The following is a 15,456-nucleotide window of genomic DNA, read 5'->3' on the forward strand; positions in this document are numbered from 1 at the left end:
CCATTATTGGCACAAGAAAAACTATATGAAACTTATTTGAGAGTTACTGTGGCAGCTTAGATAGGTACGCTATAACCATTAGGGTTATTATTAATAGTTCACTTCCTCGGTGGTGTTCTTAAAGCTAAAGCGCTTCTCACATCTTAGTTAATTTAGAAAAGGGGACAGCTCCGCATTTGAAACCTACAAGCTTGCCTAGTGTGTTTCTTTTCCTGAATCTCCACTTCGGGTCCCGTTGGCACGTTCCTGTTAATAATATTTTCCTTTGGGTGCTGGGATATCAATCGTGTCTAGGATAATGCTGAACTTATTCTGAAAAAAAAAACACTATTTAAGTACAACAGGAATATGAGAACAAAACCAATAATAGCAATTCCATTATTATAGTTACTTACAAAAATAAATAGTTTATTAAACAGAAATTTTTAAACAATATATATTTTAAGGAATATTATCAATATTAAGTATATAAGGCTCTATTACTTACATTTTTTCATATTTTTTCCCGTAATTAAATGTTGACAAAATTTGAAAGTTCCTTGACTTTGACAGAAAAAACTTAACCATCGACAAAAAACTAGATTTTTTACCACCAAAGAACGAATGATTTAGCGCATCCCTGGTTTCCGATTCAGTGTTGCCACTTGCAAATATCGATTTGTTTAGACTTTGATTTCGCCGGGTAACACTGACGAGTCGCGCCGCGACTTTGAGTTCTCTACGCGGCTGTTGCAGTCGCAGGTACAAGTTATGCTACGGAAATCGACAGATTTGACAGCCGCGGGAATGGCGACTCGAGTCGCGGTCTAAGTCGCGAATGCAAGATGTGCTAGAGGTGCAGGAAACTAACACTGGCACCACAATCTAACAATGCCTTGAAATTCAAGTTAAGTATATTCAATAGCGCATATACCCTATTGTCTCCCTTTGGAGGATTAAAGAAAATCGTCTTTTCTGCGCGATAGGGAGCAGAAGATCGACATTTATTATTAACAGAAAAGACCTTATTTAGTTTTTTGTCTTAGAGTTACATTTAACACATTCGGGAGTTTTCACCCCTTTTTCTCCACATTTAAAGCAAACGATATCTCTAGAGCTCTTGCACTCTTTAGTGTTATGGTTGGACCTACCACATCTAAAACATTTTAGTTGAGAAGAGCTTTGTGCTGCCGCAGCAACAAAGTTTCTGGAGGAATTAGGAAAACGAGACTGGAAGGACTTATTCCTAGGTTCAACGTTCTTTAGTGGAAGTTCTGATGAAGAATTATTTGACTGGTTTGATAAAACCGGTTCACGAAATTGTTTAGCCTTAACCTGTGCTAGTTCTATGCGTTTACACAACGACTTCAACTGCTCAATCGATCCTATGTCATGTAAAGCTAAATCTTTGGAATACTCCGGACGAATGTTTCTCATCATAGTATCCAGCTTCTCTTGTTCAGGAACCTCTTTTGCAAGACGCTCATACATTCCTAGAATGGTCGATACGAAATAAACAATAGTTTCAGACTTGGCTTGAGTCCTAGCCCGTATTTCCTGTAACAACTGATGATCCAAATCAGGTATATCAAATTCATCTTGTAAAGCCGCGGTGACTTCTTTATAAGTAGTAAGTTTCGTACGTTGCGACCGGAACCACGACAACGCAGGACCTTCGAGAATCTCAGGAAAACCTCTATATATTCGGCTTTCGGAAATTCTTCTAGCATCTCGCAACTCTTCGAGGCGAGACAGGAAAGTACGAACACAAGTGTCACCTTTAAATTTCAAATTTAAAGAATTTATATTAAAAGTCTTATCCGTTTTGTAAATAATCTCCCTAACAATACGAGATTCGTTAGGAGATTGAAAGTCATCATCTGAACCAGACGACGCAGAAGAGCCTTGCTCATTCAACCGATCCAATAAAGAGGTAATTAACGTTTTCAACAGAAGTACCGCTTCGGTCTCCTGGGGCAACCGTGAAATACGACACAATAGATATTTGCAACGCGAGGATAGCCTGTCGATCGCCGCTGCTGATAATTCTCCTTTTGCTTCTAACTCTATCTCCTCTACCTTATGCTGACAGAGTTCTAATTCGGAAGCTTCATTACTTATTACCAAGTCCTGGAACTTTAGACTACCCTTTTTGGCTAAATCTGCAGTCTGTTTTAAAGCTTGACACAGACTGGATCTACGTGAGATGGGATTAACCGGAAGTCTGCGAATCGCTAATTCATGTGACATTTCGTCTTTATGTAAATGGGTGATTTTACAACCAGCTTTTATGAAATCCATTTTTCGAGATTGATATGTAATATCAGAAGTAAGTCAGTTTCAGGTATAGAGTTATAATATTTTAAAGATAAGTTAAAATTTTATTAGATTTTAACCCTTTTAAAGTATTTTAAAATATTGAGAAAATCTCTTTAAGTATAGCTAATTATTTAGCGTATAAAGTATAGCTTTATTTATAAATTGGTTAAATTTATAAGTTTAACCTCCAACACAAACAACACTTTCAAACAACAATTTGCAATTCCCTTTACATATAAAAACCTTAATACTAAAATATTTCTAAAATGTTTCACTTGGAAATGTCATACTCCATAGGCCATACGTTGGGCACGCCACTGTAATAGGGGAGGGTGAGCTCTGGGTAAGTGGTCCAGAACCCCCAAGATCTACCTACTTAAAAATTCAAAAATGCTTACGGCTAACTACGAGCATAGATAGGGTCGTGGTTTCTGCCACTATGGAGTGAGAATAGATATCCAAATATTTAAAGTAGGACGCCAGGATACTATACTCATCAAACGTATGACATATCCAAATGAAAATACAAATTTATTTACTAAATACTTTTATTCACTTTACATCACAATAAGACCTGCTGCGGCCTCGAGACTTAACATTTAAATTACGTACCGTAACTATTACTAATTAAATTTAACTTAAGTACATCTCAGGCATACTCGGGCCTGCAATACACACAAAATCCTACATAGGAATTACAGGTTTCATAATAATAATAGAATTTACCATGTAGAAAGTTCACGTTAAAAAGAAATTCAGACTTAAATATTGTTTATCCTTTCCAGCAAAGGAACACAGTCACTAATGTAAATATAAGTTTTTAACTCACAGTTTTATCGAATAAACACTTCACCTCGAGTCCAAAAATTAAGTGGAGAAGACGGCTTCCCCTCTAGCATGGTGCGACACCACCCTAGATCTTCCAAAAGCCATAGGGCCAAGAGCCAAGGGAAGAAGTAGGCCCAGCCAAAGGACAGGCCTAGCCAAAGGAACCCTAGAAACAAAGAGAATGTTCTAGGTTTTAGAGAGGTTATGTTATAAAAAGTTATATTTATATTTAATTGGGACAACGCGCGATTTAGCTTGCGGAAATAATGAGATTAAAAAATCCTTACCGGTTTCTAAGCCGAGTCCCTTATATTAGACACCAGACGTGGCGACGTATGCGCACGCGGTGAAACAAAATGATGTCTCATCTTTGTCAAGGGATTGCTGGAAAATCACACCAAAACACGACATTAGCTAATTGCAATTGACAATAAACAACTTCGCCTTTCCTTCCGTATATTTAGAAAGTGTGGACAACTCACCAAGTTGGTTTGAAAGAGGTGAAAAGGTTATGCCGCCATTACCGGCGCATAGGAAGCTAGGTTAATCATATTTTGGGCCAAGCCCATGAATCAATTGCCGACATGATGTACAAATTACGTCTTACATCTTGTCTCGAAAGATAGTACAGCCCATCGACACCCCATACTATGATAAACTATGAACGTACTTGTTACCAACATTGAGGCATAGAAATAATCTTATCGAATTAAAATGACTGTTGTTGCATTTTGGTAGCACATACCATACTTGCTTTCAACTTAGTCGTATTATACTTACTTTTCTTTAGGTTGGTATGATCGGTAAAACGTCAACCGTCATTTTAAATTTTCGTGACAGCGGTAATATTAAGTGATTATTTTTGAGTATAAGACAAAATAACTTTCTCTTTTACTTAAATGGGGGGCAAATCTTTGCGAAAATGTGAAGTTTGTGGGGTCAGGCGTGTAAGAAGATTAACTTCTGATATATTTTTGGCGAGATTTCCGCTTGACCCCAACAGGTCGATAAACTGATGTTTTATGCGATATTTTCATTTTGAGTCGTTACCAGATACTAATTTAATTAGTTTGGAGCAGTTTTTATCGTTTACAATCCTTGATTAAAACGAAAACATTCTGTGAATAGGTTCTTCTTGTAAAAAACTAGGTAACCTAAGGACACGAATAGTGTGCGAACAACTTGTCGATAATCCCTTTATTTCAGATGTCGATTATGGGTAAGGTTGACCGGCAACGAAGATTTGGTATATTTACCCATACAAAGATTAAACGAAAATAAATTTATTTGTGGAGATCATTTTCTTCCAACTGCCTTCAACAAAAATGGAAACAGGCTAAAAAGGAATGCGGTACCAAGCCTAAATCTCAAGGCGCCCCTCTCGGACGAAATTCTATCGTCATTCCCTATTGTTCCAGAGTTTGAAAAACCGGGCAAGTGCGAATCGGACTCGAGCACAAAGGGTTCCGTACCATAATGCAAAAAAAAAAACAAAAAAAAGCAAAAAAAAACGGCCAAAGTTAAGCAACGCGGGGTGGTCAGTACTTGGATGGGTGACCGTTTTGTTTTTGAATTTTTTCCATTTTTTTTTGCTTTATGGTACGGAATCCTTCGTGCGCGAGTCCGACTCGCACTTGCCCGGTTTTTAGGGTTCCGTAGCCAAATGGCAAAAAAAACGGAACCCTTATGAATTCGCCATACCTGTCTGTCTGTCTGTATGTCTGTCTGTATGTCTGTCTGTCTGTCCGTCCGTCCGTATGTCACAGCCACTTTTTTCCGAAACTATAAGAACTATACTGTTGAAACTTGGTAAGTTGATATATTCTGTGAACCGCATTAAGATTTTCACACAAAAATAGAAAAAAAAAACAATACATTTTGGGGGTTCCCCATACTTAGAACTGAAACTCAAAAATTTTTTTTTCATCAACATATGGGTGTGGGGTGTCTATTGATATTGAGGTTTCTAATATCATTTTTTTCTAAACTGAATAGTTTGCGCGAGCCGCGAGAGACACTTCCAAAATAAGAGAATGATAAATCTAAAAAATATATATGATGTACATTACCATTACCAAATCGTAAACCGCTATTGTATTATGTTACTTGCTGGTACGGAACCCTTCATGGCCGAGTCCGACTCGCACTTGGCCGCTTTTCTTTAACTAAAATCAGGCAAGTAAATTAAAATGTTTGATTATGTTAAGCGCCCTCCAGACTATGCGCGTGAATCGCGGGCGAAGCCGCGAACGCGAGTGTGGAGTCTAGTTCGCTGATATGCGAAATCGACTCCAGACTCGCGTTCGCGGCTTCGCGCCGCGATTCGCGCACGAGTGTGGAGCGGGCTTTACAGTGGTTTCTGCTGGAAGTGTCTCAGGACAAAAACGCAAACTAGGAGGTAAAAGATAAAAATAATACTTTAATTAAATTTTTATTTTTTGACTTTCGTTTGAATTGAATATAACGTAATTTTACAACCTTGTTTAAGGTGAAGATGATGATTCCACAAATTCAAAACGAAATAAGGGTTATGACCCAAACAGTGTGCCATCGACCTCAACTTACGAGATTTCTGATAAAATGACACCACATCATTCAGAAATAGGTATTAAAATTTTATTAGTATTCATAATTTGCTACCTTTTTTTAGGGTTCCGTAGCCAAATGGCAAAAAACGGAACCCTTATAGGTTCGTCATGTCTGTCCGTCTGTCTGTCCGTCTGTCTGTCCGTCTGTCTGTCTGTCCGTCTGTCTGTCCGTCTGTCTGTCCGTGTATGTTACAGCCACTTTTTTCCGAAACTGTAAGAACTCTTGAAACTTGGTAAGTAGATGTATTCTGTGAACCGCATTAAGATTTTCACACAAAAAAACAATAAATTTTGGGGGTTCCCCATACCTACTTAGAACTGAAACACAAAAATTTTTCTTTCATCATACCCATACGGGTGGGGTGTCTATGGATAGGTCTTCAAAAATGATATTGAGGTTTCTAATATCATTTTTTTATAAACTGAATAGTTTGCGCGAGAGACACTTACAAAGTGGTAAAATGTGTGTCGTCCCCCCCTGTAACTTTTAAAATAAGTGAATGATAAATCTAAAAAAAAATGATGTACATTACCATGCAAACTTCCACCGAAAATTGGTTTGAGCGAGGCCTGGTAAGTATTTTTTTTTAATACGTCATAAATCGTAAACCGCAATTTTATTATGTTACTCGCTGGTACGGAACCCTTCATGGGCGAGTCTGACTCGCACTTTGCCGCTTTTTATTCTTAAACTGAATAAAGGCAAGTACATAATTTAATAATGTTATGTTACAGTAGTTTCTGCTGGAGGAGTCTCAGGACAAAAACGCAAACTAGAAGGTAAAAGATTAAAATAATACTTTAATTATTACTTCCCGGCCGCCTAAACTGGGCTATAACCGCGAAAATCGAAGTTCGCAAATTGCGGGGATTTTTCTCTGTCACTCTAATTACGCCTTCGTTGGAGTAAAAGAGAAAGATCCCCGCAATTTGCGAATTTCGGTTTTCGCGGTAGCCGCTCTAGATAACGTAATTCAAGACCAAAAAAAGTAAGAAATGTTGCCACTTTTTTACTAGCGCGTCTTGTATTTATGTACAAATAAGTAACTAAAAGTACTTTTTTAAATAGTAGGAGTAAAATTACTAATGAATAAATTATCTTAACATGATTATTTATCAAAAGGAATTTACAATTTTACAAACAAATTATTGCAGTGGCAACATTGTCATACTTTTTTTGGTCTTGAATTACGTTTTGCAGTATAGGCGTTCAATTTTGTATGAAATTCCTTTACAGTTCTCTGGAGTTGCTCCGCCCTAAACGTGATACTTCGAAGCCTGATATAACGCCCGGAGCGACGACATTTCATTGCATGTTTGAGAAAAAATTGTTATTTTCTCAAACATACTTCGAAATGTATGCGTTAATATCATGAAATGAAGACATGAAGTTGCTCATTTGCTCGTCTCAACAAGATCTTTGACACAAGATAGTACTCAGGGTCTGATGATGGAGCCGGAAGGTGGTCACCGGTACCAATCAACCATGCAACTAAACCACTTCGTGTTTAGGCTCGTTTTATTCGTCTCAACAAGATCTTTGACACAAGATAGATAGTACTCAAGGTCTGATGATGGAGCCGGAAGGTGGTCACCGGTACCAATCAACCATGCAACTAAACCACTTCGTGTTTGGGCTCGTTTGATTTGTCTCAACAAGATCTTTGACACAAGATAGTACTCAAGGTCTGATGATGGAGCCGGAATGTGGTCATACCAGTTCGTTTTTAAACCCTCGTTGATACAAACTTTACAACCTATAGGTACCAAATGCAATGACGAAACATGTAAATAAGCGAGTACCTATAATTTCTTTCGAGTAATATACCTTCATAAGTACGAGTATGGGGCTATTAATAAATTACGTCGTTTCAAATGGAAGGAGGGGGGGGGGGTCTGGAGATCGGATGATGTAGCATGACGTAGGAGGAAACAGAGTCATCCGAAGCATGAGTTTTGGATGATTTGAGGGGTGGGGCCCCGGTCAAAAATCGTCAAAAATAGATGACGTAATTTATGAACAGCCCCTATGTACATTTGCACTGCATTTAGTATTTTCGTACTTACCAAATAACAGTTTTAGGACTTTAAAAGTTAAGTACAGTTAGTGTTGTTATGGTTGATTTCAATATGCTTCGCGAAGGATCAAGAATGTTTAATCCATCATTGTAGTGCGAGTGTGGTAGAAGGAATCGGCATACTGAGCACGCACGGCCTGCCGCAGCGCGTAAAATACCTAAACTCGCTCAACCCCGAAATGTAATAGCGCTCTTAACGCCTTCTCGTAACTCATGAGGTCCTGGTAATTGCTCCGCGCTAAATTAAATTTTTAGACAGTTGTTTTCTCGATTTTGGCCACCGTAGCCTATAGAGACTAACAAGCAACGCTAAGTGGTTTTCGTAATCTATGGATGTTGCTATATTAAGGGTGTCACATGCGCGTTTCTGACTTATGAAGCAATTGTTTCTACTTTACAACCTAAAATAAATAATTTCCTTCATTACTTAGTAGTTATTTTAATTATAATATTTTCTTATAACGTTTTTAATTTATTAAATTTTTTTATGCAATGTTTGAGAAAAGCACTAATACAATCCTTGGCCGGAACAGAGATTGCAAGACTCGCTTTATCCGGCCTCGTCTACGACTCAGCCGTCTACCGCAATCCTGCAATCCCTTACTTCACGGCCTCTGTAGTAATGTACTATTACGAATTACGATACAAGTGCGGAAAAGAGGAAATTTGAAATATCGTTTTAAATCTACACGAGTTGCTAATTACCTATTCGCACGTGTATCGTACAACGTTTTACAGTACCTACATATGGCCCTTTAAACTTTTGACATCGCACGAAAAGTGCTATTTTACGCACTCGTGCGGGAAAATAGGACCATATGTACTGTAAAATATATTTTGTGACTTTCCTTTAAATATAACGTAATTTTAAAATCTTGTTTAAGGTGAAGATGATGATTCCCCAAGTTCAAAGCGAAATAAGGGTTATGATCCAAAGAACGTGCCATCGACTTCAACATACGAGATTTCTGATAAAAGTACACCAGGTCGGTTAATAGTTATTATTAATTAGCGACCCGCCCCGGCTTCACACGGATTAACAAATGATGCATAAATCTTCCTCTTGAATCATTCTATCTATTTAAAAAAAACTCTTCAAAATCCGTTAGCCCCATTAGTAAAATGTGTCCCCCCCCCCCCTGTAACTACATTTACTATGCAAACTTCCACCGAAAATTGGTTTGAACGAGATCTAGTAAGTATTTTTTTAGGGTTCCGTACCGAAAGGGTAAAACGGGACCCTATTACTAAGACTTCGCTGTCCGTCCGTCCGTCCGTCCGTCCGTCCGTCCGTCTGTCTGTCACCAGGCTGTATCTCACGAACCGTGATAGCTAGACAGTTGAAATTTTCACAGATGATGTATTTCTGTTGCCGCTATAACAACAAATACTAAAAACAGAATAAAATAAAGATTTAAATGGGGCTCCCATACAACAAACGTGATTTTTGACCAAAGTTAAGCAGCGTCGGGAGTGGTCAGTACTTGGATGGGTGACCGTTTTTAGGGTTCCGTAGTCCGTACCCAAAGGGTAAAACGGGACCCTATTACTAAGACTTCGCTGTCCGTCCGTCCGTCCGTCCGTCCGTCCGTCCGTCTGTCACCAGGCTGTATCTCACGAACCGTGATAGCTAGACAGTTGAAATTTTCACAGATGATGTATTTCTGTTGCCGCTATAACAACAAATACTAAAAACAGAATAAAATAAAGATTTAAATGGGGCTCCCATACAACAAACGTGATTTTTGACCAAAGTTAAGCAGCGTCGGGAGTGGTCAGTACTTGGATGGGTGACCGTTTTTAGGGTTCCGTACCCAAAGGGTAAAACGGGACCCTATTACTAAGACTTCGCTGTCCGTCCGTCCGTCCGTCCGTCCGTCTGTCACCAGGCTGTATCTCACGAACCGTGATAGCTAGACAGTTGAAATTTTCACAGATGATGTATTTCTGTTGCCGCTATAACAACAAATACTAAAAACAGAATAAAATAAAGATTTAAATGGGGCTCCCATACAACAAACGTGATTTTTGACCAAAGTTAAGCAACGTCGGGAGGGGTCAGTACTTGGATGGGTGACCGTTTTCTTTTTGCTTTTTTTGTTTTTTTTTTGCATTATGGTACGGAACCCTTCGTGCGCGAGTCCGACTCGCACTTGCCCGGTTTTTTTTTGCTTTTTTTAAGGCGTAATTAGAGTGACAGAGAAAAATCCCCGCAATTTGCGAACTTCGAAATGATTGTAACGATTTTATTAGTTACTCGAACAGATTGAAATGATGGAAGTTTGTTCCCGCCAAATGAAACGTCAAAGTCAAATTTAGTCGATTTGTTTTGAGGTTGTTCATGTATTTTGTGCAAGTTAAAATAGTTTAATAATTACGGATTAAATCACATGCGATTAATTTAGATAAAAATGAAAATAGATAGTAGACCCCTAAGATATGCTCATGCAGAGGGTTATACGGATGTTTGCTACACTGAAGACGGACAGTGAGTTTTTATTTCTATTGCTTATGTTTTAATACTATAAGTATTTGGATTATAAACAAATATATTTACTCTTCAGGCATATAATTACTTGCGGCAATGACGGAGATGTTCGAATATGGGTTGACATAAAAGACGACGATCGTAACTCCCATTGCGTTGGAGAGAGCGCGACAGCGGTGTGTTTTAAAGACAAGAGGCTGTATGTGGCTACTGATAATCATGCTGTACAAGCTTACACATTCCCGGCTTTCGACAAAGACGGTATTGTCACTAGATTTACTGCATCGGTAACACAAATTATGACAAGCACTAAAAGTGAGGTGAGTTGCACTACAAATTTCCTGTGATTATTTGAATTGTAAAGATCTTTATATGTAAACCAGGGATGTTGCGGATGCAGATTTATTGACATCCGCAGATGCGGATATTTAAAGCCTCACATCTGCGGATGCGGATGTCAAGATTTGGTACTTAAAAAACGTCAAATATTATATTTTTAGCATTCTTTATTAAAAAAAAACCAAACATTTAGTATTTGAGCAAGAATATAGGTGCGTTTTTTTAATAAACAGTAACTTGGCCGACTTTTCGGGATCTAGACGATTTCGTTATATATAATGACGAAATTACCTAGCACCTACGCCGCCGCCGCCGCCACTAACAAGTTCCTGTTACCAACTTGGTCGACATCCGCATAATGCGGATGTTGAAAATAATGCGGATGTTCCGCGGATGTGGATGTGGATGCGAATATCCGCAACATCCCTGATGTAAACTATTGAAGGTCCATTATTTAGCCTCAGTAAGAAGTTAATATCACACAAAATATTGCAGGTCGCATGGATTTTGAGCCATCTGAGGGCAGGTACCTGGCTTACCCCAACAACAGGGAAGTGACCTTATTGGAGTATGAGACTTGGGGACAAAGGATGACATTCACACACAGCTCAGTTAGTATTATTTCACTAACATGAGACTAATGTACATTACAATGCACATGTGTTTTTTAAGACAAACGAAATTCGTTCTAATTTACTTATCTTTACTTATCAAATAAGGATATCAATCTTAGAGGTTAATGCAGTCTTTCATTTTGCAATAAATTGTTATTGTAATTGGTAAATATTGAACAAAGTCTGATGTTTTTCTACCTGAGGAAGAGGCATAGGGCCAGGTGGGACCTCCATACAATTCAATGGACTTTGTGCACAAATTATACTGGAATACATAATTGTTCACTCTTTCCAATAATATATTGGATTATAAAGGAGCCTACTTAACAGTGGCGGCGCGTCCATTAAAGCCGATTCCCACCGGCTTGCCTGTTTTTGGACGTTCGAGCTGTAAAAGAAATATGTAAGCCAAATTTTATTAGCCCTGGCTTGCCTACGGATATGTTTCACGCGCCGCCCCTGCTACTTAAGCCAGATTTTTTCTACGATTTGAAGTTGCGATTGTTAGATTTGTTAGTTAGTATTGCAATTGTATATTTCAGATAAAATGTGCAATATCCCAATGTCGCTTTTCACCATGTGGTCAATATTTGGCGGCAAGCACCATAGCCGGGCAGATAGCGGTGTGGGAAGTACAGTCCGGTACTTGCACGGGCATCATCGAGCATCCCACATCACATAATGTTACAGCGATAGCATGGAACCCTAAAGGTAATATTATAATTAACTAAGAAACTTTTCGTTTTTATTATCATTATAATTTTCTTTTCTTGTTCTTTTATTTACGCTGTTGGTACAGTACGGATGTCTACCGTCTCCAATTCTCCCTCAATTGCTCAAAGGTTTACTGGAAGAGATCCCTTAAAGGGATAAGTTCGCCTTTGTACTAATGACGAATGTTATTTTTCCTGTTTTGTTTTGTTTTTTGTACAATAAAGTGTTTTACTACTACTACTACTAAAGGTATATAAAACTTATATTTACTATGCTTTTAGTAGACATACATTCCATACATATTTGTAAGGGTGGTGAGCTAATTAACAGTTATGCTGCATATACATTTGCGTCTGTCCACGACTTACCCCCTTATTCATAAACGTTTACTAAAGTTCACAAGCCGATAATAATCGTTTGTCCCTTTCTGACGTATATTAGTATGATGGAAATGGACAAACTATTATCAGCTTGTCAACTTTAGTAAGCGTTTATGGATAAGGGGGTTAATGCGTACAATTAGTACGTTCATCATCATCATCATCATCATCATCTGTTTTTTTGTACCCCATAATGTATTGAGCCGGAGCGCCATCTAACTCAGCAGTCGAATTTGAAGTAGGTCCGTTTTTTTTCTTAGACCAATAAGTCTCTGTGTATCCTGTATTGTATGTATCAGTGGCGGCGCGTCAAACATATTCATAGGCAAGCTGGGGCTAATTTGGCTTACATATTCCTTTACAACTCTGCTCAAACGTCCAAAAACAGGCAAGCCGATGGGAATCGGCTTTTATGGACGCGCCGCCACTGGTATGTATCTAAACTATTTATCTTTCAGGAAATGGTGTGTTGGCGTATTGCGATGTGTCCGGGCAGCTGGGTGCACTGATGAATTGCTATGGCAAGGACAGCAAGGCTGATGCTGATGCGCCTGACGATGTTGAAATGGTGGAGAGAGCTGATGATGGTAGGTTTATAATTATAAACTCCTCCTTCCGCCTCCTTGCATCGGTTTCCTCATCACCGAGGGTCGTGGCCACTTCTAGGGAACAGCTTCCCTTTGACAATTTGCCGCCATCTCTTTCTGTCTGTCGCCGAATGTATATAATTATAAATCACCAAATTGAGCAAAACTATCAGGGAATAAAGAAGTGGACCCAGTTACAAAATTGTCCTTATTAACAGCCAACCTGATGGCTTCACGTTTTAATACTAATGATTTCTTATTTCAGGTAATGACTTGGACAATTTGATCGAAAACTATAACAGTGACGACGATGACAACGCGATATCGCTAGAGAAGCTCAAGAATGAAACGCTAGGGTTGGGGACAGTGAGAGACGAAGACGAGTCAAGACCCGTGTCGCGGCACGAGCCGGCGGCGACCACGGTGCCGCCGCAGGCGCCGTTCCAGCTTTCTGCGACCCCGGGACACCTTGAACATAGGTACGAGAACTGTTAATATATATCTAAGATACTACAATGGTGATGATGACAACGCTATATCACTAGAGAAGCTCAAGAATGAAACGCTAGGGTTGGGGACAGTGAGAGAGGAAGACGAGTCAAGACCCGTGTCGCGGCACGGCACATACAAATTAGATTCGCGTTCACAAAGTTACTCACCACCTTGTACCATCAGCCGCAAAAGTGCATGGCGACTATGAATGAATTCATTCATAATTTCTCCACGCAAATTCGCAGCTCATTGTACTTCAAAAAACCTTTAATTTATTATAAAGCTTAAAATTATGTTGTTAACTGCATATGGTTTTTACCATTCCAGATACATGTGCTGGAACGACATCGGCATAGTCCGATGCCACACGCAGGAGAACGGCGAGTCGACCATTGACGTAGAGTTCCACGACACCAACCTCCACCACGGGATCAATCTCAACAACTACCTGAATCACACCATGGCCAGCCTGTCTGCGAGCGTGCTGGTGTTGGCCTGTGAAACGTCTAGGTTAGTTAGGCCCATTTGTATCATTCCGCCAACCCGGGGTTAACCGGTTAAACCTGGAGTTACCATGGTTATTTACCAGTACAATTTGACACTAGGTTAATGGTGAAAAAATTACTTATCCTTCCATAGAAAATGAACCAGCCAAAATGTATGAAACACCCTTTTCTTTTTCGCCATTTCGGTGTTGTCCCCATAGTAAAAGTTGTTCAGTATAATACCAAACCTGCCTGGCAACGGGAATGCAGTTATATTTTAGCCACCATGTATATCATTTTAATAACGTTAAAAAAACGTCTATAAAAATTATATAATGCATACCTAAGTTGAATTAGTTGTTATTTTCCTTAAGAATACATAAAATGGGAAACACTATGCATTCATCTCAAGGTTAATAATTATGAATGATTTGCGAAGATGAGGGTGAATTTTCCTTGCTAATGGGTATTTCTATAACTAATTGTGACAAATCAGATTTATGCAAATAATCTTTTAATGGTGCAATAAAAACTTTTTTTTGTACTCGTCGACTATAATTCTTGAATTAAGATTTCTTATACCAAACTTCAATTGGGTATTTTTAATGTATGGGCTCCCAACTCAACTATAATATTCATATCGATTCTGTTTAGTCAACTATAATGAAACTGACCAATCACAGCTTGCCGCGATCAAGAGGCCGCCGAAAGACGCTGGATGCGGGTCACTTCCAACCGGTACGAATGGAGGTCCAAGGGGGAGGCCTATGTTCAGCAGTGGACGTCTTATGGCTGAGATGATGATGATGATGATGATGAAACAAAATCTACCCTCAAATGGCTTCTTAAGTAAGCCAGTTGAGGTTGGATGAAAACATTACACGATCAAATAACGTAGGTTAAAGTCAGGTCGTTTGGTGACATATCTAGGCGGTTTTGCATTTGGTTGGTTAACCAATAAATCTTATAACTACCCGAAAATGTAAAAATTGTTTGTTTACTTTTATTTAAATACCTAAAGATACAGACTACAAGTGCTGGTATTAAAAAAAAGGTGGTACCAGAGTTAGGCTTGCAACTTTCAAAAAGATGATTATACAATCAAATCCTTTATTATGTATGACCTTTCCGGAACATCGAATTGTGTGTAATGCCAACTCCTATGTTGAATAAGACATGCACAAGATTTTAATGGTGATTATTATAGATAGACTACGCAATAGCTAATCTATTAAAAAAATATCTATATCTTACAGCAAACTAGTATGCATATCGCTGGTCGGCAGCAGCAAGGAGTGGAGCGTTTCCATGCCCGATACCGAGGAGATCCTGTGCGTCACGGCGGGCAGCGACGTCGTCGCGTGTGCGACTAACGCGAGGTTGCTGCGGCTGTTCACGCCAATGGGCACGCAGAGACAGGTCTGGTAAGTATTTTTTTTTAATACGTCATAAATCGTAAACCGCAATTTTATTATGTTACTTGCTGCTACGGAACCCTTCATGGGTGAGTCCGACTCGCACTTGGCCGCTTTTTAACGCGTGTTGAAAAAGCTCCCGTGCGAATG

General features: G+C 39.0%; 2 protein-coding genes across 3 annotated transcripts; one reads left to right on the top strand and one right to left on the bottom strand.

Moving 5' to 3' along the window:
• Window positions 1-845: 845 nt before the first annotated feature.
• On the bottom strand, window positions 846-3,744 carry LOC134664391 (uncharacterized). 2 transcript variants are annotated; one of them, XM_063521012.1, is made up of 2 exons: window positions 3,609-3,744; window positions 846-3,510 (listed from the first exon to the last, which is right to left on the bottom strand). In XM_063521012.1, exon 2 carries the CDS (start codon window positions 2,278-2,280, stop codon window positions 1,009-1,011), a length of 1,272 nt encoding a protein of 423 aa, XP_063377082.1. In that variant the 5' UTR covers window positions 2,281-3,510; window positions 3,609-3,744; the 3' UTR covers window positions 846-1,008. The 2 variants fall into 2 exon arrangements, with proteins under 2 accessions (XP_063377082.1, XP_063377081.1); XM_063521011.1 differs by having other exon boundaries at window positions 846-3,292; window positions 3,414-3,744.
• Window positions 3,745-6,033: 2,289 nt separating this feature from the next.
• On the top strand, window positions 6,034-15,319 carry LOC134664677 (WD repeat and HMG-box DNA-binding protein 1-like). Its single transcript, XM_063521423.1, has 9 exons — window positions 6,034-6,494; window positions 8,677-8,778; window positions 10,357-10,600; window positions 11,115-11,230; window positions 11,776-11,944; window positions 12,786-12,914; window positions 13,180-13,393; window positions 13,734-13,916; window positions 15,148-15,319. The coding sequence occupies exons 4-9, from the start codon at window positions 11,120-11,122 to the stop codon at window positions 15,317-15,319; spliced, it is 978 nt and encodes a 325-aa protein (XP_063377493.1). The 5' UTR covers window positions 6,034-6,494; window positions 8,677-8,778; window positions 10,357-10,600; window positions 11,115-11,119.
• Window positions 15,320-15,456: the final 137 nt, after the last annotated feature.

This window comes from Cydia fagiglandana, chromosome 5, assembly GCF_963556715.1.
Source record: "Cydia fagiglandana chromosome 5, ilCydFagi1.1, whole genome shotgun sequence".
NCBI lineage: Eukaryota > Metazoa > Arthropoda > Insecta > Lepidoptera > Tortricidae > Cydia > Cydia fagiglandana.